This window comes from Mastigoproctus giganteus, chromosome 3, assembly GCF_048544385.1.
Source record: "Mastigoproctus giganteus isolate SK-2022 chromosome 3, ASM4854438v1, whole genome shotgun sequence".
Classification (NCBI taxonomy): Eukaryota; Metazoa; Arthropoda; class Arachnida; order Uropygi; family Thelyphonidae; genus Mastigoproctus; species Mastigoproctus giganteus.
The window spans coordinates 226,260,107-226,282,655 of NC_143577.1; the positions used below are offsets into that span (position 1 = coordinate 226,260,107).

The 22,549-nt window shown below is 36.2% G+C and overlaps 1 protein-coding gene across 1 annotated transcript in view; it reads left to right on the forward strand.

Moving 5' to 3' along the window:
* LOC150088798 (uncharacterized) overlaps positions 1 to 22,549 on the forward strand; it is an 85,039-nt gene that overhangs the window by 43,692 nt on the left and 18,798 nt on the right. Inside the window, exons 2-10 of the mRNA XM_090369664.1 lie at positions 4,914 to 4,992; positions 6,001 to 6,117; positions 8,384 to 8,554; positions 14,592 to 14,645; positions 14,786 to 14,839; positions 15,047 to 15,100; positions 19,536 to 19,691; positions 19,807 to 19,935; positions 20,498 to 20,785. Of these exons, the coding sequence (XP_090225790.1) occupies positions 4,914 to 4,992; positions 6,001 to 6,117; positions 8,384 to 8,554; positions 14,592 to 14,645; positions 14,786 to 14,839; positions 15,047 to 15,100; positions 19,536 to 19,691; positions 19,807 to 19,935; positions 20,498 to 20,785 (1,102 nt within the window). The remainder of the gene's footprint in view (positions 1 to 4,913; positions 4,993 to 6,000; positions 6,118 to 8,383; positions 8,555 to 14,591; positions 14,646 to 14,785; positions 14,840 to 15,046; positions 15,101 to 19,535; positions 19,692 to 19,806; positions 19,936 to 20,497; positions 20,786 to 22,549) is intronic.

Here is a 22,549-nt window from a genome sequence, read left to right on the forward strand (position 1 = left end):
ATATATGTGATCTTGATGGAGGTAATTGTAGTGTCTCTCTGCTATGGAGTGTCTTCTTTGCCCATCTTTCTAGCTTCGTTTGTGCCTTCTGGATGGGAGGGGACTCCTCGCTTGAGTGGGGTATAGCGCTTGTCTATCTTCCTTATGGATGGCCTGGTGGAGTGCTGCTGTGTGTTTCTGGAAGTAATCCTTCAGGTCAGCAATCGCTGTTTTCTGTTGTTCGATCAGGTCTATCAGTCCCCTTTCTCCTTCTTTCCGAGAAATTGTCAGTCTCTCCATGGCTGACTTCGGATGGTGTTTGTGGTTCTTGGCGATCATTGTCCTTGTCTTTCTCACGATATCCTCCAGCTCAGTGTTAGTCCAATTTTTTATTATTATTTAAGAAGCTCAGCTTCATGTATTGCTTATTATTAGTATAATAAAGATAAGCTGTATTTATTATTATTAACAGAAAATGTTTATTTATTTATTCTTTTTTTATTTTGAACCCTTACAAAATCCGTCAGGGTGCGCCACAGTTCCAAATTAACAATCGAAATTGCTAGAGGCCATTGAAGTTTGTCATTATCAAAAACCAATCCTGCGGTCTATTCTCATTAACTGTAAATTTTAAGTGTTTTCTTTTTATGTGTGGAAAGCAAGTAGAGGGGAGGGTATTGAAGTAAAGTAGTGAACAGCGTAACGTTCTAATGAAAAGCAAGGCGTAATTCCGAAAAGAGAGAGAGAGAGAAAAAAAAATGTAAAACATCTTTAAGATTTTCTTAATGAGCTCCATCCGAAATTTTCGTAAAGCTTTAAGCTGACAAATTATGACCTGTAAAATAGGTTCTTTTGAACGTAACTTTAATAGAACTTCTGTAATTTAACGATGGTGGGCGTACGTTCTTAAATATTAAACAATAAAAAGGAATCTTTGGCTCGCAAGCGTAAGATTTCAGAAGGAAAATTGTTTGAAGATGAAACGTGGAAAAGCTCCCATCAGTCTTCTTTGTTAAAAAATTATTCTTGCTACAGCAGCCATAAGTAGAGCGTGCATTCCAATGAGAAATTAAGTTTAATTACTATTGGCGAGTCAGATAACAAAGCTTTCTTTCTACGAGGCAGGAAAAGGGGTGGCTGCTTAATCAAAGGAGACGGACGATACATTACCTCAAGGAATTCTAATGTTCTCAAAGACGAATAGGGAAGGCTGATTTTCCCTTCTGGTTGAGAGATACTTTTAGGAATTTTGTTTCTTTAGGTGAGTCGTGTCAAATGACATAGTTTGCATTAATCCAATCATTTGCATACATTCTTCTGCCACGTTGTGTTTTATGTCTAAGATTTCTCATCAGTCTATTTTTATATTTTAAGTTATAGCGTTTAAAGTTTTTCTTTCATTCCTTTTGTGGGCAATTTCATTCTCATTATCTTTCTAATTTTTTGTGGGCATTTTCTTATTAACTAAATGAAGTAGAATTTCTTAGTTTTCTTCTTTCTAGTACTGTTTCTTATCACGCTTTCTATTTTTTTAAATTCTCTCTCTCTGTAAAAATGTCTGTTTTCTACTAAAAGCGCTTCTTTTACTCCTGCGTTTTGTTAGTGTTCGTTGTCTCCTAAAGTGAAGGCGAAGACATTTCGTCTTGTAATTTAAATCCATAATGTACGGACTGACCAACCATAAGCTTTTCGAATCTCGACATATCTGGGAAGAGGCTTTTTTAAAACGACTACCTCGCAATGAGTTTTCTTTTATTTATTTATTTTTCCTCCCCAAAGCCATCAAGTCGTTGCTTACTTACAATAATCTCACTATCCACTCATTCCTTAGCTTACAAAAAAAAAAGAATCTGTGCACATTTAACGAGAAATAAAAAGATGTTTGTGTTGGAAAGTTAATTAAAGTCGTTTCTGGGGTGTGACGTAGAATAAAATTGCGACATATTACGTAGAATTCTTAATTGTAATGTCTTTCTCAGGCAGGCGTCTTTTCTGACAGCTGTACAACCAATCTATTCACTCTTTAGCTACAACTAATTGCGTTGGGAAGTAAAATTGTCTCGTGACAAAAGAGACGGGATAGAATTAAATTAATATCATAGAAATAAGGTACATTTGTGATTTGAGCGAGTAATTTAGTGAACGATGAGGTAAAATTGAACTAGTAATTCCAGTGTTATTTAATTTTATCTTAATAAGCATTATTTAACTCACTCGATAGGAAACAGCTCTAGGTAGATTTTGTAGGGGCTAGTTTTCCCCAGTTATAATTTTTAAAATTAAGAAATCCCTTCCTTGTAAAATTAAACAAAAATGAAAAAAATTCCAAAAGCCACTAATCACCCGTATCGTGCAGAGTTCTGTGCACCCTACTGGTGCACTCCAAAGCATAGCTACCAGTGGAAAGCTGTTCTTTGGAGTGACTAGTCAGTGTACATGGTCTACCTGCTGGATTGCATTGTCCCGACAATGAATTTTGGCGGACTATGGCTTGAGGGTTGTGTTTCATGGTTTGTCCAGGAACCATTGGTTGTTTTGGAGAAAAACATGATTGCTGAGGTCTCTCTAGACGTCCCGGACAATAATCCGTTATCTAAAGTGTGGCAGCATGTCGGAGAAGGCCCATATCAGTACCAGCAGGACACCATGTCATTCTGCTCGCGTTGTGAAGGACTGGATTGAGGATATGAGCGTCCAAAGTTGAATTAGTCAGCCCAGAGCCAGCCCTAACCTCTGAAGAGAACCTACAGGATTAATTGGATTTACAAAAATCAGGGCTGAACTCCTCTAAATCAGAGCTGATCTCCTCTAAATAATTTTCCTATAAATAAAGATTATTTGTAGATGTGTAAGCGTCCAGATATTAATGGCAAGGCAGTGTGTGTTTTTATGTTTTCTTTTGGCTCATTATCTGAAGCTAATGCAGACTGTGTGCTTCTCATTTCTAATCATGGAAACGAGAAACGCAGTCTGCCATTATCAAGTGGAAATAATTCTTATTCTGTATAATATTATACCAACTATTTGCTTTTAGCCAACCAGTTAGGCCGAAAAGAAAAAAGTCAAGACTAAGGAATGCTATTTAAGTTTAAAAAGGATTAATATGCTCAGGTTTGACTGGCATAATATATTTAACACCCAACTGAGCTTCATCAGTAATTACATCCATCAAGTTAAAATGGTTAATTATTTCATTGCTAATTAACGATGTTACTAATTGTGATTAATATCGATGTTGTTAATATTGATGTAATTAGTAATAAATTAATTATTTTTAAGTAGTTATTACATTTAATTAATTATCGCTTTTATTTTCAGATTATATCACTTACGATTTACATTTTGAGTGATCCGTTAAAAACTGATAGTCATATTTCGCGCCTGTTGCATACTCAATTCTAAAATCATCCGATTATGGTAAATCATTAGATTATTTCGATTATACTCTAGTGGTGGACATTATCGAGAAGTTATTGTTCGATTATAGAAGCAAACCCTTGTGTACTTTGAGATCGTACAGTCCTGGTCTTGTAGACTCAAGAATTTATCTATCCCATTTTGGAAAACAGTTGCAATCTGAATCAATTTTTAATTAGAAACATATTTTATTAGCTACAAAAGATGAGTTTATTTGAACACCTTTATTTGTTTCTGCGATATGTTACAAAATTAAATTGTACTCTTCAAAGATTTGTAGTATTATCGTCTTAATCTTGCTTTCGGGAAAGACGTTACGTTATACCACGTGAAATTAATAATACAGTTTATTAAACTATTCGCCTAAACTGCTATACATTAAGGTAACGTTTCAGGCATGTTACCTATACCCATCATCAGACCATGCTGCTGACAGAGGTAGATAGAGTTGTGAACTAGAGATAAACAGTTAAATGTCCCACCCTACAAATGAATAGTCAAACCACATCTTGAATACTGTATACAAGTCTGAAAGCCACATTTGAGGAATAATATCGACTTACTTGAAAGGCACAAGACTGGTCCTGGGTGCAAAGAGATATTTATACAACAAGAGATTCCAATTCTCTAAGCTGCAAAGTACTATAGATTGTAAAACCAGAAAGGTATTACAATCTATAGTACTTAGGACCGGGCATGAGTTTAAATAATATAAATGCCCTTTTGAAGACCACAACAAAGCCAGTGCACAAACTTAATTACGAATCTGAAACAAATATAACCAACTGGGGTATAAATGGAGAGCAAATTTAATTGAAAACAAGATTAATTGTATCACAGAATTCTCGTGGCTTTACGAGAAACTCATTTTAATGACTCGAAATCATTCATAACTGAAATGTAATCAGCAAAATAATCAGCTTAAGTTCCACGAGAGGGGCCCCCCTTTCATTATGGAACTGATAATTTGATCGCCGAATACCATGCAGTAAAAATAAAATTTCTCCTTAAATATGTAACGCCTGGGATCCATTAAAAAATATATTTTGAAATAAGTATGGCATCTCTGACCAATATTGTTCCCAACCGACCATCCATTATCTTATAAAGTACTGTACACGTGGCATTCTTTACAACTCTTCGCATTCTTTACAACTTTCTACTATTAAAAGTTCGTTTTTAATCGAAAAGGAAAACTTAGCTATTTTCAAAGTAATTATATCTTCAGAGAAAAAAAAAATCAATTAAAAGTAATGCGTTAAATAAATATAAATAAATAAATGATCGGAAAGGGTAGTTGTTGTTTTTTTGTAGGAGAGATCAAATTTTGTTATTTGTGAAGCAGTTTTCTGCATTTTCAAAATAATTTAAATTCAGATTTCACTTAACATTGACACGCTAGCCAATACCCCAAGGCAGTCTGGGTAAAATCCAGACACATACACACGATAATCATCTCTTGCAAAGGTATTATTTCATCTACCAATCAAATTAATTTATAATTTTTTCATTTATAGCTGCAAGTTTTACAAGAATTCTGCTTTTCTACAAAAGAATTTTGTCCACCAGGAGACGCTGGTCCACCAGGAATCCCAGGTAAGTATCAAAGAATGGTTAGGGTTTAATAATTGTACGAAAACGATTTGTATTCACCCAGAAGTAGTTATGATAGAAAGATTAAATTTTTTTGGTTTGATATCTTGAAATCTCTTGAAGGTGGAATACAGATCAGTTGTTCGATTCCTCTTTCTGTACAAGAGAAAATTGTTTATGGAGAAGGTTGCCCAGGTTGCAGTGTTATTGCACATTGGTATAAACAATTCAAATGTGGAAGAACCTCAGTACATGAAGAAATTCCGGGATGCCCAACTGCTGTAACAGAAGAGGGTTTTTCAAAAATTGAGGAATTAATCCTAGATGGACGCCATATTGCATGTGAGTAGTGTCTGCTAGATGGGTTCCCAGACTTCTGACCCCTTACTAGAAGGAAAGGGCAAAATGTGTCAATGTTACAGGAAAAGGAAGAGGAGTTTTTTCATGGCTAGTCACCATGGATGAAACTTGGATCCATCACTATGATCTCGAAACTAAATAAATGTCAAAACAATGGATGCGGGAGAATCACCACCTCCCAAAAAGGCAAAGGTGCAACCAACTGCTGGTGTAATACTAACAAATTATCTTCAAAAGGGTTGTACTGTGAAGACAAAGTATTATTTCAGGGGAAATCCTTCTTATTCCCCCTGACCTTGCACCCTCGGATTTCTTCCTCTGTCCTTTCTTTCTGGAAACTCTTTGCTGCTGATGATGAGATGATTTCTGTTGCGGATTCGTGCTTTGAAGGACTCTCAGAGGATTTCTACAAAACTGGCCTGAGGATTGAGTTGGCAAAGATGAGTCATTTTGTCTGGTGATTATCTTACCGAAGTGTAATAGATGGTGTTGTTTCTACCTTCTATTACAACTACTTCTGGGTGAATACCAATCGTTTTTGAACCGCCTCCCTCTTTGAATTATTTCTTGTAAATTAAAATATTGAGTGTCTATAGCTGTGTGTTATCGTCCAAGAGATTTGTGAACTCCCTTAAATGTTGTTTGCTTCAGGAACGCCTGGATATAAAGGGGATAAAGGGGAACGAGGAGACAGAGGACTACCAGGCGAAGCAGGTCCAAGAGGCCCACAAGGAATAGGTGGTCTTCCGGGACCTCCCGGATCGAAAGGTTAGTCGATTATAATTTCGCAATATTTATTTTCTATCATAAACGCACACACACATACGTACACCCCGAAGGGACTTAAGCTTTATTGGAAATTATTTCAATTCGATAATTTTTTTTATTATTAATTTTTACGATCGGCGATTTAATTATTCTTTTTATCGTTCCCTCTTCTTCTTTCCGATGTTCTTCCTCGATGGAAATGGGAGCAATTTTTGTGGCCCGTTATTAGCCGCTATTAACCTTTCAACGCAGCGTCCGTAACATTTCTTAAAGCATTCGAGGGACTCTTGTAATGGCCCCGGACGTTTTATTGGGTCGTTACGGTAATATTTTTATACGTTCCGGGCGTTGTAATGCGGCGACTTAATGCCTCGAGGCCCCTCCGCGTTTTGATTTCGTTTATTGATTTGTGCGAGGGGTGTCCGCGGAGACGGACTCTCCGAGGTATTAAAGTCCGTTTCGCGTGGAAGAGAAGTGAGCGGATGATGAAACCCACTTTAAAGTGTCTCAGCTTGGCGATTAGTAAATAGGGAAGATAGGAAGATAAAAGAGCCAAGTGTGCTTCTTCTTCCAAAGGTCTGAAGTTTCTTCAACGTAACCAGTCTATTGTGTAACACCTACGTTAACCCGCATAATTTTGTTTTCAGTGTGGCTGTCTTTATTTTCTCTCTCTCTCTTACCGTTTTTCCATCTAGTTCTCTCTATCTTTCGCTTTTTTTCTCTCTTTTTATGTCTCTCGCTTTTTCTCTGTCTCCCACTTTCCATTTTCTCATCTCTCTCTCTCTCTCTCTCTCTCTCTCTCTCTCTCTCTCTCTCTCTCCCTCCTCTTTCTCTCACTAATTTAATCTTTCTCTTTCTACCTTTTTTCTACTTCTCTCTTTCGACTTTTTTCTGTTTCTATAATAATCTTTCTTTTTCTTTTTTCTCTCTCTTTTCTTCCTCCCATTATTTTTTCTTTCTTCCATCTTTTCTTTCTTTCTCCTTTTATCTTTCTCTCTTTCAACCCTTTTCTGTTTCTCTCAATAATCTTTCTCTTTCTTTTTTCTCTCTCTTTCCTTCCATATTTTTGTTTTTTTGCCATCTTTTTCTTTCTTCGTTTCCCTCTTTATTTCATCTCTTTCTTATTTTTCTTGTTATCCTTCCATCTCTTTCTCTCTTTCCACCTTTTATCTCTCTCTTAATAATCTTTTTCTTTATTTTCAATTTTTATTTCCTTCCTTCTTTCCCATCTTTCTTCCATCCTTTTCTTTCTTCTTTTCTCTCTCTTTCTTCCATCTTTTTCTTTTATCTTTTTTTTCTCTCTCGCCTTCCATCTTTTTCTTTTTCCTTTTTTTCTCTCTCTCCCTCCATCTTTTTCTCTCTTTCCTCCATCTTTTTCTCTCTTTCCACCTTTTTTCTCTCTAATAATATTTCTCTTTCTTTTTTCTCTCTGTGCTTTCATCTTTTTCTCTCTTTCTTTTTTCCATCTTTTTCTTTCTTGTTTTCTCTCTTTCTCCCACCTCTTTTTTCTACCTTATTCTCTTTCTCTCTTACCACCTTTTTCTCTTTCTCTCTTTCTCTGTCTCTCTCACAATAATATTTTTGTTTCTTTTTTCTTTCTATGCTTCCATCTTTTCTCCTCACACCTTTTCCTCTCTCTCCTTCCACATTTTTCCCTCTCAATATTCTTTCTCTTTCTTTATAATATTATTTTTCTTTCTTTTTCTATGTCAGTATTTTTCTTTTCTTTTCGACTCTTAATAACCTTTTTATTTCTTTTCTCCATCTCTCTCTCTCTCTCTCTCTCAATCATTCTTTTCTGTGTCTCTCTCTCTCTTCTTCCTCTCAATCATTCTTTTCTCTCTCTCTCTCTCTCTCTCTCTCTCTCTCTCTCTCAACTTTTGAGGTTCACAAACCTAAGCATCCCAGAACGAAACTAATAATTGGTGTTCACCAGAATAAATCAGAATATTTAAAATAAAATTTCTCAGAAAAATATTCTGGTAAATATATTAGTATAATTAAAGGCTTCACTATCTGCCCTTAGTATGGATTGTGTTTTTTTTTTTTTTTTTTATGCATTTCCTCCTTTCTCCCTGGTGAGTCCTAGCTTATACTCGATAGTATCACCGTGGATCAGACTATTCCACAATCGACCTAAACAGTTCTCTTTTCGCTGCAGATCAATAGATTATCTCTGGTATGGGAAGCCAACATTCATCTGTTTTCTAATTTTTTTCATTGGTTTTTTGTGCGCTTTTATATCTATCTTAATTTCTTGTTTTAGGTCATTCTGGAGTTCCTGGAAGCAGTGGGCTGGACGGAAGAGATGGCCTTCCTGGAGAGCCTGGCTTAGACGGTGTGCCTGGTAGAGATGGAGTTAATGGAATCCCAGGAAAAGATGGAATTCCAGGTATTCCTGGAACACCTGGTAGGCCAGGAACTAATGGAACGAATGGTAAGAAATAGTTGAAAATTGAAGGTTGGTCTATCCAGTAGCTTGATACGATGTTTAGAGCACTTACATAAATTTCAATACATTTCATTGATTGCAACACTTTGCATGCTTTTCGATATCTGTAAACTAATAGCTGTTTGGAACTCAGTTTTTTTACGCTGATTTCAGAAATATTATGCGTTGTTCCACCATTGAGATTGTTAAAAAATGGTAAAAATTGGTAAAAATGGTAAAAAAATAAGAAAGGACAATGCCATTTGCAATTCCCATGATTATCCAGGAACCTACAAACCACTATGGCGACTATTACTTTTGCTTAGTTAATGTAGAGGGGTACAATGCAAAGAGTAAGAAGGGCATTGTATATCCTAATATTCCATCAACCATTAGACCAGTTCTACATGGAGATAACCCGCCGATTCCATGCTCTCCACTTACGTTGGAGAATGTAGTAGCAGAACGTGAAGCTTCCGAAGGTGAAAGTGAAGTCTAATGCTGATTTCAAAAATGGTTTCTGGGAGACATTGAGTCCAGCCCTCAACTGTTTTCACAGCATGAACTCAATGATCTGGTAAGAGATTTAAATTTACAGGAATCTGTAGAACTCTTTGGTTGTAAACTTAAATCAAAAAACCTTCGACGTTTTTCTAATGGTACAGACACAGAGAACGGAAAGTAGTCCTCTACTTTTCGAAAGGACCATTCTTTGTTTTTTGCAGAAATATAAATGCCTTTATGAACTATTTAGGAATTAGTTAACAATCCTACCAAGTGGATACTTTTATTGACTCATCAAAGATTAGCCTGACAGGTGTGTTTCTCCACAATGGACATAAAATATTGGTCAATTGCGGTAGCCTCATTCTGTACATTTGAAAGAAACATATGAGAACTGGAAGTTGTTGATAAATATTAAGTATGAACATGTTTGGTTGGTCTGTGCTGACTTTAAAGCGATAAACATGTTACATGGACAACATTTTGGCTACACAAGATGCCTTGCTTTTTGTGTGAGTGGGACAGTCGGGCAAGAAGTGAGCACCGGGATGTCATGGTCTGACCAAAGAGGGGTAGTTTGTTGCCTGGATCAAAGAACAAAGTTCATATACCACTGGAGGACTCCAAACTGTCCTCCTTCAACTCTTGCACATCAAACTGGGTTTGCTGAAACCGTTTATGAACGCTTTACCTCAGGAAGGTCCCTACTTCAACTACCTTTGTACTAAATTCCCATCGATCACCCAAGAGAAGCTAAAACAAAGTAATTTTGTTGGTCCTCAAATTCATAAACTGATGAGGGACCAAGATTTTGTGGGAACCATGAATAAGAGAGAAAAACAGGCACGGATTGGCTTCGTGTCTGTTGTTGAGAACTTCTTAAGGAACAGCATGGATCCATATTACAAGAATATACTTGAAAACATGTTGGCAAACTTCAAGAAGCCGGGCTGCAACATGAGTGTCAAGGCACATTTTTTACACTCTCACATCGAATACTTCCCAGAAAATCTAGAAAGTGTTGGAGATGATGGCAGATGAGTTTATTATTTGAAAGAGGAGTTTATAACAGACACTTATTTGAGTATTCTAACAGTAAGATGAACACGGAAATTAAGAAGAAAAGTGGAAAATTCTGCGAGTAAACACGGTAGATTTATATAATGGTGGAAAGCTGGTTTATTACTTGCACGAAGCAAAAAAATTATATAAGATATCATTTCCTTGAAAGGGAAGCTAAGAAGAAAAATAAATTTTCTTAGAATTTTTTACTGGGAAAGAGAAAGTGAGAAATTCTGCGGATAAATACGGTAAGTACACGTACAAAGCGAACATAAATTGAATTCTGTGAATGGATATGATGTATATAAACAATACAGGGTTATGAACCTTCCAGATATATACGAACACTATCCTTTGACAACAGTCTTCACGTGAACATCAGAAACCCTTTTAAGCGTCTCTCTGCAGAAAAGAAAAACTAAGTGCACCGATGGGAAGAAGATAGATTACAATAACTGTCAATATTACAGACAGAATTTGATGGTATCTTCTTCTATGAAAAGCTCAGGATGAAACCGAGTTTTTGGCTAGCTAGTTTGGTCACTCATTCTCGGCAGAGGTTATCTTGTCTGTGCGCATTATCCATCATCCTTTTCCCTCTCTCCTTCTTACTTTTTGGCTCTACGCTGTTGAGAGATAAGTACGACAACCATCAGACCCTTTTTTTTGTGTGTGGTGTTGTTTCCTTAACGATTGATGAGTGTTCGTTAGCTACTGTTTTCTTCCGCTTGTCTGAGAAGCTTAAGGCGCGCGTGTGTGTGCGTGTGCGTGTGGAGTTAGCTGCAAAACAATTGCCAATGTTTGCACAGTTCTGCTCTATGGGAAGTCAAGTGAAGTGTAATGATTGGTTTCCAGACTTTTCTCCTCTACCACGAGAATACGTTTGAGTCTAATAATAAGTCCCTAGAATTATCTTATTTACTGTGGTAACTCTCTTCTGGAAACATTCTAGCTATAACTGGACGCATACTAACTTTGTCGATACTGGTACGTCCTTATACGAGTAATGTACAGGCACTGGACAAAAATATTGGTCACCTGTGTAATTTTTAAAAATTAATAATGTGTAACCGCTCCTTTAATACGAATTACTGCCGATATTTTCATTTGTAGGGATCCATCTCAACCCCTTAAATAGTTTATATTAGTATTAAGTCATTCTGAAAACAGTTGGGCCCCCTAATTCATTCAAGCTTCGAGGATGCTCTTGGGTTTTCACTTTCGGTTAAAGATAGTCCCATATGTTCTCTATAAGATTCGAATCTTGTGATGGCTTGCCAATTTAAATGCCCTACTGTTCCATTTCTGATCCTGGTTGGTATTTTAGGTAGGGGATCCACTTTATAATAGTTGAAATCATCCACACAGGCTATTAACATTGGCCTTTTTAGGGAAGGGGATCCTAAAATGATTTTTCCTTACTTCTGTAGTTACTTACAACGTCTCCAGTGGGTGGCTACGAAAAATGGGGATCCCTTTATTATTATTATTATTTTTTTTTTTTGATTTGGTAGTTGTTGGCGCATCGGCTTCTGTGGCCATATTGCACCTCCCAAGGGTTTTGCAGTACTTTGATCCAAGCCCGAGGCGGGAATCGAACCCGCGACCTTTGGGTTGCCGGGCAGGTACTTTACCCACTCGGCTAGCCCGGTCGGCCCCTTTATTATTTGTGGCACTAGTAAAGGACAATTGAAAAGTTGCTGTCCAACTTAAAAAGTATTGGTTCATAAATATTTGTAAATGTGTTCACTACAGTTAATATGTGCTGAAAATAGATAAAGTCACAGTTTTCATGTTCATTTGTAATTGCTGCTGTTGCATCCATTAATTATTATTAATAATATATAATTATTAATATTATATGATAATTACAAATCACTCTAATTATTTATGAATTATATTAATCAATATAATTACTCTATAATATTATATATAATAATAAAAATCTTCGGTTAAAGTTATTACAATATGCGGCAACAATAATTATTCTTATACCGGAAGTTACGAAATACTCTTATACCGGAAGTTGCGAAATACTCTTATACCGGAAGTAAGGATCCACTTCCGGTTTAATACTTACGATTTAATTTTAAAACTTTAGAAAGACAGGAAAAGATTTCTTAGCCAGTTGATGGGAAATGAGGTAAAAATTAAGAAAATCACGCGAGAAAGGGTTATCTGGTATTCGACTACCACACTGGTGGCGTTCTTTACGTCTTGAAGCGAAAGGGTCAACTTCTGTAAGCACATTATTGTGGTAAAAGGATTGCGAAGGCGTCCTTTACGCTCCTGAGGCTCATTACGCATTCCCTTTATATTTCTATACAAGGAACTGTCCTTCGCATCTGGTAATCGGATATCCGTATGTCTCTCATAACATTCTCATCTCTCTGTTGGCTGCATATCTGCGATGTTGTGCAAGTGGAGCACACATTGCCCTTCCTTTGATGCTTCAACTCCCTCGTAAGTTATTACGACGACGCCGTAGATATGCTCGGATCACGTGACTTTCTCTCGTGTTACTTAGTTTCCTACGCATTCATTTCCGCTTAGAATACATTTGCAGCCTTATCCACTCTGTTTACACTACACTTGTGATGTTCATTATTTCGCACGACATCCTTTTGCGCTAAAGTCAATCAGCAAATATTGGTTTGTTGTTTGAAAGGAAATAAGAAAGTTAGCCAATTTTTGTAGAGTACTTAGCCATTATACTTGTAGGAAATTATCCTCTTCGCCTCTTTAACGCGATACTAGATTAAAAAAAAGACAGTGTAAATTAAATGAATATTAAAATTAAAAATTTTAATATTCAGGAACAGAAAAAAGTCACACGGTGCCACATCTGGATAATAAGGCGGGTGCTCCAACGTTGTCTTTTGTTTCATTAAAAACTCTCTCACTGTGATAAAGGAATGACACGGCGCATTGTTATGATAAAAGCATCTATAAAGAGGCACAGTTCCATCAAAACAACCAATTACAACAAAAACAAGCAACAACGCGATATGAATGTTGCTAACATGCGCAGTAATAAGACGTTGGTAAGCAACGATTCTCGTTTCATTTTAGCCGCACTTGTATAAGGAACAAAGTCCACTAGCTTTCTTTAATTACAAGGATTGAAACAAAGACTTCTAAAGAATTCTTAGTGTGAAAAAAAGTTTGCTCTTGGCACACGAAGAAAGAGCGAATTCTACTTGCAAAATAAGAAGAAAATACAGCTTTTTTTATTTTGTAAAATTCGATATTCCAATCGCTGTTTCGTAACCCTTGGCTACCGATAGTGCTCCAGGTCACCACTATGTCGATAAGTTTCAAACTTTGAAGCACGTTCCGTTCCCCAAGTCCCAAAATGATTCAAATAATGGACTTCAAGTGATGTAACACGACATCAGCGAGTTTTGAGAGGCAAAAATTCCTTTTTTTTCTCTCAGCCAGCTGCAGTGCAGCTAAAAAAATATTCATTTCCCAAAAGTATTGGAAATACTTTACAAGCCAGAGGGAGAAGTTTCTCCTTTCATATTAACGCTAGCTAATCTACAGAGTTATGTAAAATATTTGATTTATTCCTTAAAGGATTACCTGCAATCGAAAAAGAAGGAGTTGGTGAAATTTATCAACAAAACAGTGTATGCAATCAGACTAAAATCCCATCTTCTCCCAAACCTCACCATAAATTGATTTTTTTGTTTGTTTTGTTAAACATTTGAAGAGATTGGTAGAGTAGTTGTATTCGTGTGCAATGTCTTTCCATCACTGGAACCATTCCAACACAAACAGCACTCGTGTCCTTCTTCAAAGTACCGCGATATTCTCTTAAGAATTTAACTCTTTTGAATCCTATTATAACTGACAACGTACACACTTCAGGTGCCATCGAAAATAGAATCTTTACGAACCCTTTGTTGGTGCGATTTTTCAATTTACCCGTTGTGCACGAAGTCACAAAGAGGATGTCACCTTCTCGGCATATTTGTTGCTATAAACTTCGCGTGTTTCTATTGAGTCAGTTCAAGGTTGGGAAACGTAGTTCTGCGTTACTTTGCAAGATCTTCCACTTCAATCACGAACTATTACCCATGGGACAAATATACTCTGTCGACTGTCAACCGATGGTTGTGGATGTGGTCTACCACACCCTTCACGCATTTCTCTATTCCATCAATGTCATAAAACCCATTTTCTTAAGTATCCTTTAAATTCGATTTTTTCCCTCATTTTTATAGAATCCAAGGCATTGGTAATTTTTCACCAGATAGAACAGCTACTATTTTTGCAAGTTTCTATTATATCGTTCATATTACAACTGTTTTCAATAGATGGCGCTCCAGCATATCGATCTCGGATCCTACTGGCACACTACTGCCACCAACGATAGAATTAAATATTAAAATATTTTGTATTTTAGATTTACAATGCTCAAATATGTTTATTTTTGATTTTCTTATTTTTAATTTGAAATGTTTTTATACAGGAATTCCAGGCTCTCCTGGACCACGGGGCCCTTCAGGGCCACCAGGGCCAGTAGGTAAGAAAAACAGATAACAGTTGGGTAGGTGCTTGTTTATGAGTTTCTTATCCGCTTGAGTTTGTGACATTTTTAGAAATATTGTTTTTTTCTCAACAGCATTTTTTGTTGTGTTTTTTTTTTGTTTTTTTTTTTTCCAGGCTTACCGGGTCCAAGAGGTCGTAAGGGTATTCCAGGAAAAGCAGGGATTCCAGGTATGAGAAATGTATAACGAAATTCATTACCAAAGTTTTTATTTATTTTTTTTTTAAAGGAAATTTCTTTTTACAAGACGAAGAAAATATTTTTATTCGACCGTACTTTTTAATTAATTAATTAATTTCTTAAAAATAAATTTGACATTTTAGATATAGGCTACAAATTTAGAAATTCCTTTATTATTTATTTATTTTTTCATGTAGGATCGCCAGGAGTCAACGTGTGGAACACCACTGATGAAAAAGGCGAAATCTTGGGTAAGCCTACTATTAACGTCTTTGTATATAAGACCTTTTGCACTCTCTTAAAATCACCCATAATAAGAAAGAATTGAGCCAACCAGCCTGGGGCTCGTTTTCAACTCCTGACTGAGTCCATATCACTATTAATCCAGTCTAAGACACAACCTACTCGCATACGTCTCTAAAAAAAGTCGCCATTTAGTGCACATAGGCTTTTTGAATTACTAACACGTGATGCTTTAGTGCTCTATTTCATAAAAAAGGGTAGGTGTCCTAATAAAGTTGCCACTCAGTGTATTTTAGTCCACTATATTTGTACTATGCACAGGAAAATACATTCAGATAAAGAAATCGCGTAGAGTTTGCGTCTAATATTTTGGGCAGGCAGTATACATAACGCATTCCTTCTATGTTTACCTTTACTTTCCCTTCATTTAACAAAAATGCATCTCATCAGGTAAACATTAAATAAACTTAAAATGCATACCACGGCCAAGTATTTTTAATTTTCTTTTTTTTATGGTTAATTATACATTCTTTAATGAATCTACATAATTAAAAATGCTCAGAAAGTTTTCCTTCATTCGTTTTCCATAATTGAGCAGAAAGAAAACATCAAGTAATAATTTAAATAAATATTTATTTATTTTTTTATTTTTTCAGTTAGCAGTTTAATTATTGTTTACACTTTAGGTTATTTGATTTCAGTAGTTTTTTGTCTTGTTTACTATTTAAAAAAAATATTCGCTGCTTATTTAATATGATTTTTTATTAATTTTTACTCTTTCCAAACTCATTAAAAATAATTTATCTCAATTCAATTTTCATTTTTATTCTAGGCTAAACTTTATAATTACCTTGTATATTAATGTAGTTATGTGATATTTTAGCATTAATGTGATTATTCCAATTTAATTAATGTCAAAATTATTTAATAATCTTTTAAAGTAAGATGCCAGTATCAGACAATATTCAAGAATATTACAGTTCAGTTATATATTGTAAGAAAACGGTAAAAAAATACAGTATATTTCAAAAAGTATCCGGATCCTTTTTGGGATTTAGGGAAAATGAACCATACCTGCCAGGAATAGTTATAAAAGCAATTGAATTGAGATGATGGAAGTAAGTAGATCATTGGAATGTACTAGAGCCCAGATGACTTCCAACGAGAAGTAATCATGGGATGGCATATTAGCAATCCATTGCAGCAATACAAGAGCACCATATAACAATAAATGGTATATAGTGCACTAATATTCTGTACAATACCGTTCTTACAACTCTGTGGTAGCAGTTTGGGGAGGATCATTTTCTGTTTCAGCAGGACAATGCACCATCTCATACTTCACAGCCTATGGTGACTTGGTTTCAAGACATGGGTATGCAAAAATAACGCTTTCTTGATTCTGAATGGTGGCCCATTGCGCTATTAGTGACACAATACAGATGGTGGCTCATCGCACCACCTAGTGATTCATTCCAGATAGTAGAGTCCATTGTCATAACTTGGTGATTGAATCTAGATGATGGCTCATTGTGCTCCTTTAGCGACTGATCCTCGATGACTCTTTGTGCTGCCTTAGTGAGTGATCTGTACGATAATGGCAGGGATGCCAAATACTTATTGGTTCCACCTAACCACAGTAAATATAATGCTACAATTAGTTCAGAGTCTACCTATGAGAATACAGTGTATAATTGAGCCCAAAGATAGCAAAGGTGTACGGGTACTTTTGGCTGTATAGTGTACATTAGACCAATGAGTTCATTTCACAATGATTGGTTATGAAACAAATGTATAATCTATGGGAGAAATGTATACGGTGGCTAGCATGCGTTTGGTACACTAGACATCGTATAAATACCAAATGTTAAAACAATAGTTCGATTGTTTTCGGTATATAAATATTTCTAAAATAACCACTTCCATAGATGTAGTTTATAGACGGTTTCCTTCGATACCATCTATAATGCAATCGAAACTTTGTCCATCTAACGCAACTGTGGCTTGCTTTGTCTTTGAAGTAATTTTATTTGACCAGTAAATGAAGAGTTCTGTACTCTTGTTGGAAATCAAGTTGTATCGAATTTCCATTACCCCATATTTGAGCCTCCGAAATCCAACTTCAAACTTCTTTTGCAGTCATTAAAATCTCATGATATCTTTCTCTCAGTCTCTCTGTCTGTCTATCTGCGTGCCTGTGTCTCCCCCTTCCCCCTTCCCCACTATCGTTTGTTCTTTATTCAAATAATTTTTTCCCCCTTCTGTTAAGAATATTTTTAGACGCCAAAGAAGAGAAAAACTGTGATACTAATGATAGCATTTGTATTTCGAAATCTTTTGTTTATTAATATCATTACTTCCTCCAAGTGGAATATCTAAAATAACATTCAGAGTATAAATTAGTTATTAAAAAAATTGAGAAGAAGAAGAAGATACAGGACAGTGAGAAGGTTGATGGGGCGAAAATTATGTACAAAGACTTGAGCAAATATTTGACTTTGCCTTTTGTGGATTAACTTTGCCACGCGAAAATCGATAAAAGAGAGCTTTGTAGTAGCTCAATGTTTACTTTTGTGAACCAGACTTATCACTACATGTCAACTTTGAGTTTGGGTAAATATTTTCCGTTTTTTTCCTTTTCTCGTTTTTCGAATTTTGGATCGAGGTGCCACCTGTATTGTTTAAGGTAGAAATTGTGAAGGGTGAAAACGTTGTTTATCTATGGCAAGTTCTAAAATAAGGGGAAAAGTAAAGGGCGAAAATTAATAGGATAAATTTATAATCAGCGTTGAAAGCTGGAGTGGTCTGCCTTAAGGCTTCTTTTGGTAAGGAAATACGTCCAAGTTTCAGTGAAAACTTTTTCTTTTATCTCAAGAAATAAATGATAACCACTGAAATAATTTACCACACCACAATAAAGTATTTATAGATTAGCGGACTGCGCTCTAGAAATTGTTAAAATGACCGAGTTCTGAAGACAGACTTTCTTTGAAAGTAAGGCATTTTATAATAAAATAAAATGGGATTATTTAAATTAATTTTAATAATTGAATATAGGTTGGCATTTTTAAAACTAAACATTATAAAATTAATATGTTATGCAAACACCTTTGACTTTTATAAGATTTAATCGTAATGGATAATTTATTTAAAAAAAACATGCCGATCTAGAAACTTCCGTTTCCTGTTTACATTAATTTTAATTTAAATTTTCTATTTGTGTGATAATTATGATTACTTTGTCAGAGTTGTTTTGAAGAAATGTAACCTACGAGTGGTCACTAAGATAATCCAATTAAAGTTTACCGAAACGTGGAAAAAAGACTTAGGAGCAAAGAATTAGAAACAAATTTTAGCATAATTGCACAATTGGCTACTTACTGCATCGATCTTATAAAAAGAGGCCACTCACCAAGAATTGCCTTGGTATTGCACTCACTACAGTGTTCTAATGGAGAAGTATACTAATTTTTATTTGAAGTGGGATTACCAGACGTGTTCGGTTTCGGGAACATTCCCCCAGACTACTAGTTTCCGAAATGTATCTGCTCATTACACTTCACAACGAGCTGCCTTGGTATTTCACTAATTTCAAACAGTTCCTTGAAATTAGTGGATGTGCAACTGACAGAGTGACAACAGGATGCAAGGAAACAAAAATTATACAGAATCGGCCAAAAAAAGGACTTCTTCAAAAGGACTTTCTTTAAATTATTAAAATCAGATCAGGTAATATTTTATTTCAAAAATCGATTACCTTCTGGGTGAAGGCAAATTTCCGTACATCAATTCAGCAACTACCTTTTCAGATTTTTAAATTGAAATCTTTAGGCAAGCTTCAGTGCCCTCAACTATTCTTGTTGCTCTTCTCTACGCCCTTCCTAACAGATCTGTCCTTTCTAAAATGAGGTTTCCAGACCTGAATCCAAAACTCAAGATCCGGCTGACCTTGCTTTATACAATGAGATAATCACCGCTTTGTCCCTGTTGGCAAAATTCCAGTATGTCATTGACAGAACCCCATCGGCTCTCCTAGCAGCCTGTTTGCAATGCTCAGTGAATTCCATATCAGACTGTACACCTCCTAGGTCTCTTTCCTTATCTTGACTTTGGTACCACCCAGATGATATGTTATTCTGGGATTGCTGCTGCTCAAATGCAGTAGTTTTCTCAAAGTCAAATGCAATTTGCAGGTTTTCAGCAGATTGCTACCACTAACCACTGTGTCCACCTTGATCAAAGGTTCATCTGACAGTTTGTTGGTATAAAACTAAGAGTTTTAGAGTTTTATACCAACAAACTGTTGGTATAAAATAGAATAGTGTAATACCGTGGCAACTCGTCGCGAAGGTCTTACACCATATGAGTTGGATGCTTAAGTAGCAATCTAGTTTGGAAGTGTGGTTGCCCAGTCACATTAATTAATTCTATAATCTATTCCAGTTCCCCCTTCCATAGTTGATAACGAGCTTCAAAGAACCGTGGTGGTACAAGAAGGTGACAACGTTCGTCTTAGGTGTGTCCCCACAGGCATTCCTACCCCCAAAGTAACTTGGAGGAGTGATGAGAATAAACCAATTATATGGAGATCTTGGCAACGTATGTATAGAATGTATTTTAATGTAGATTTTCATCGATAAACTTATCTCAAAATAAATCTATTAATCGAAAGGAGTATTATAATTGCTAATCTCAGACCCCTTTTCTTGGTTAGAGTCTACTGTTGAAGGCCAAGAACTCGACGTGAACAGAGTTAGCAGGGATCATATGGGAACTTATGTCTGCATTGCTTCCAATGGTATTACTCCGCCTGCCAGCCAGAAATTCAAGTTGGAAGTTACCTGTAAGTGAATCAATTCTTAAATACGAAAATATAGTTCTGTACAATTCTTTTAAATCAGAATGGACTATGCAAAAAATGCTGAAAGTGTTTTAATTATTATTACCGTATTTACCGGTGTATAAGAGCCACTTTTATGGCAAAAACAAAAATGATATTGTATCCTGCATAGCAGAAATTGAAGGAGACAAGAAATTAGTTTAACATTTTTATGGCACTATTTATTTAAGCACATTCATCATCCAAACATTTAAAATAGAGAAGTACAGAATACTAATTTCTAACACCAGCGCTACCTAGTGCCACTCTCTCACGCCACTATTTTGTGGCATGAGTACCCATAGCAGGATTTTTTAATATAAAAATAGCCTTTTTGATATAAGTACGTCTTATCTTATACATAGGTGCGTCTTATATTCTGAAAATTACGGTACAATGAAAATTATTTGTTAGCATATTGATAACAGATTATTGCATATCTTATAGTTGTTTAGCTATTTAAGGCATAGCCTTTACAGATCTTTGTAACTACAATACTAATGTCATTTATTGTTATTATTTTCAGTTCCTCCTCTGATCAAAATCAAGAACCAAATGGTTGGTACCGTGAATGGGAGCTTTGCTGTTCTGGAATGTTTCGTCGAGGCTTTCCCTCAAGCAGTCAATTATTGGTTACATGGAGATGGTAGACTTGTAGAACCAACATGGAAGTACAAAATGACCCAGAAGGATGACGGATATCACACTCACATGATCTTGAATATTACCTACATCGAGCCATTGGACTATGGTTTATATAAGTGTGTTAGCAAAAATGATCGAGGGAAAACCCTTGGGGTTTTCACTGTCTTTGGTAAGATAATAATCACTTATACGTGAACGTCCATGATAAATTTTTTATTTTGAACTCCAGGGAAGATATATGCTTATCTCTAACTGGTGAACTAATGTTTATACTATTATATACTTCGGTAATCCCAGATTAACGTGCCAAATGTGTGGTACCGCACTCAGGGTAGTGGAGAGCGAAAAGGACGTGGGGGTAATTGTGCACTCAGATATGAAGTTCTCTGAGCAGTGCAGACAGGCTGCCAGGACAGCTCATGGGGTTTTGTCAATGATATACAGGAACTTTGCTAGCAGGAATAAGGAGGTGATTAACCCATTGTATATGGCAATAAGGCCACATTTTGAGTACTGCATAGAGGACCGGACGTCTAGAGCCTAGATACCTGTGATGTGATCTGATTGAGGTATTTAAGGCTTTGACTGTATTGATGGCTTTTTTCTCTTTCTCAGACTACACACGAAGAGACATAAATTCATATTGAGAAAGGATGGCTGTTTGAGAGATGTGTGGAATTTGCCTTCAGGCCAATGGCGGATTAAGGATGAAATAGGCCCCCAGCCATATTTAAATTTGAGGCTCCTGTATTATATAGATATCGTATTTTTATAATATTATGGGAAAGAGTATAGTAAGGTAATCGTCTTACTATAACCTTACGATAATCACCTAGATAGATCTATAGAAAACGCATGGGATAATATAATTTAATGTACAAAAGTTAATGTACAAAAGGATAATAAATAATATACTAAACTTATTGTTGCTTATCCACAATCTACGTGACTTCATCTGGCATCTACCACCCAAATTGAAAGTAAAATAGAAACAGAGAACCCCTTTTCGCTGTTTTACTTTCAGTTTGGGTGGTTGACCCCAGACGAAGTCATGTAGATTGTGGGTAAGCAACGATAACTTTTGTATACGAAGAGGCAGTAGCAGGAACACCTTGCTATGCATCCTAACACGTTCCTTAATCTTGGTGGAAAGTATTGAATGTGTGATAGGGGATCATCACTTGCAAGTTTTCTGTTATTCATCTAGACCCTGGTTCCCAGCCCACCAGAGTAAATTGTAAAGTGCATATTGGTTTGAAGGAAGAAAAAAAAATCAATTTTATTAGCAACAATAAATTTACATTCCGAATTGCAAGTACAGCCGATTAATGATACATAAATACTCAATAATACGATCAATAACAATTGTACGCCATTGGCCTCCTCTCTGCATCACTTCAACAGATTCTCCAATTGTCCATCTCCAATTCAAGCAAGCATCCTGGACGAAGTGGTCCTCATTCTAAATGTCCCTTTGAAAATCCGTCAATCAGCTGATGCCTAAAGGGAGAAAACAATCCGTAATTAGTGAACCGGATCCGTGGACGGGATTGCCCTTACAGAAGGACACCAGCACAAACAGATGAGTGCACCGAATACCTCCTAACGGGCAAACGTCTGCCGCTCTAATGCCTCCACCCCATCGTCGGGATCCTGTTCATCCGTCTTGAATAAGCCCACCCTCCGCCCTGTTCTTAAAACACATTTTTTCAGTTTCCTCCCTTAACTACCCTCCCGATGAGCTCCTTTGATGGACACGTTGGATTTCCACTACGCAACACCCTGTGTAGGAATAATGAACGTTCTCTCCAACCTCCTCACGAGCATAATCCATACAGCAAGCTGCTGCTCAGTTGGAATCCAACACATCCATCGCCCACCACATTTACACCCCCTAAACAAAAAAACAGAAAATGCATACTTATGAACTAAT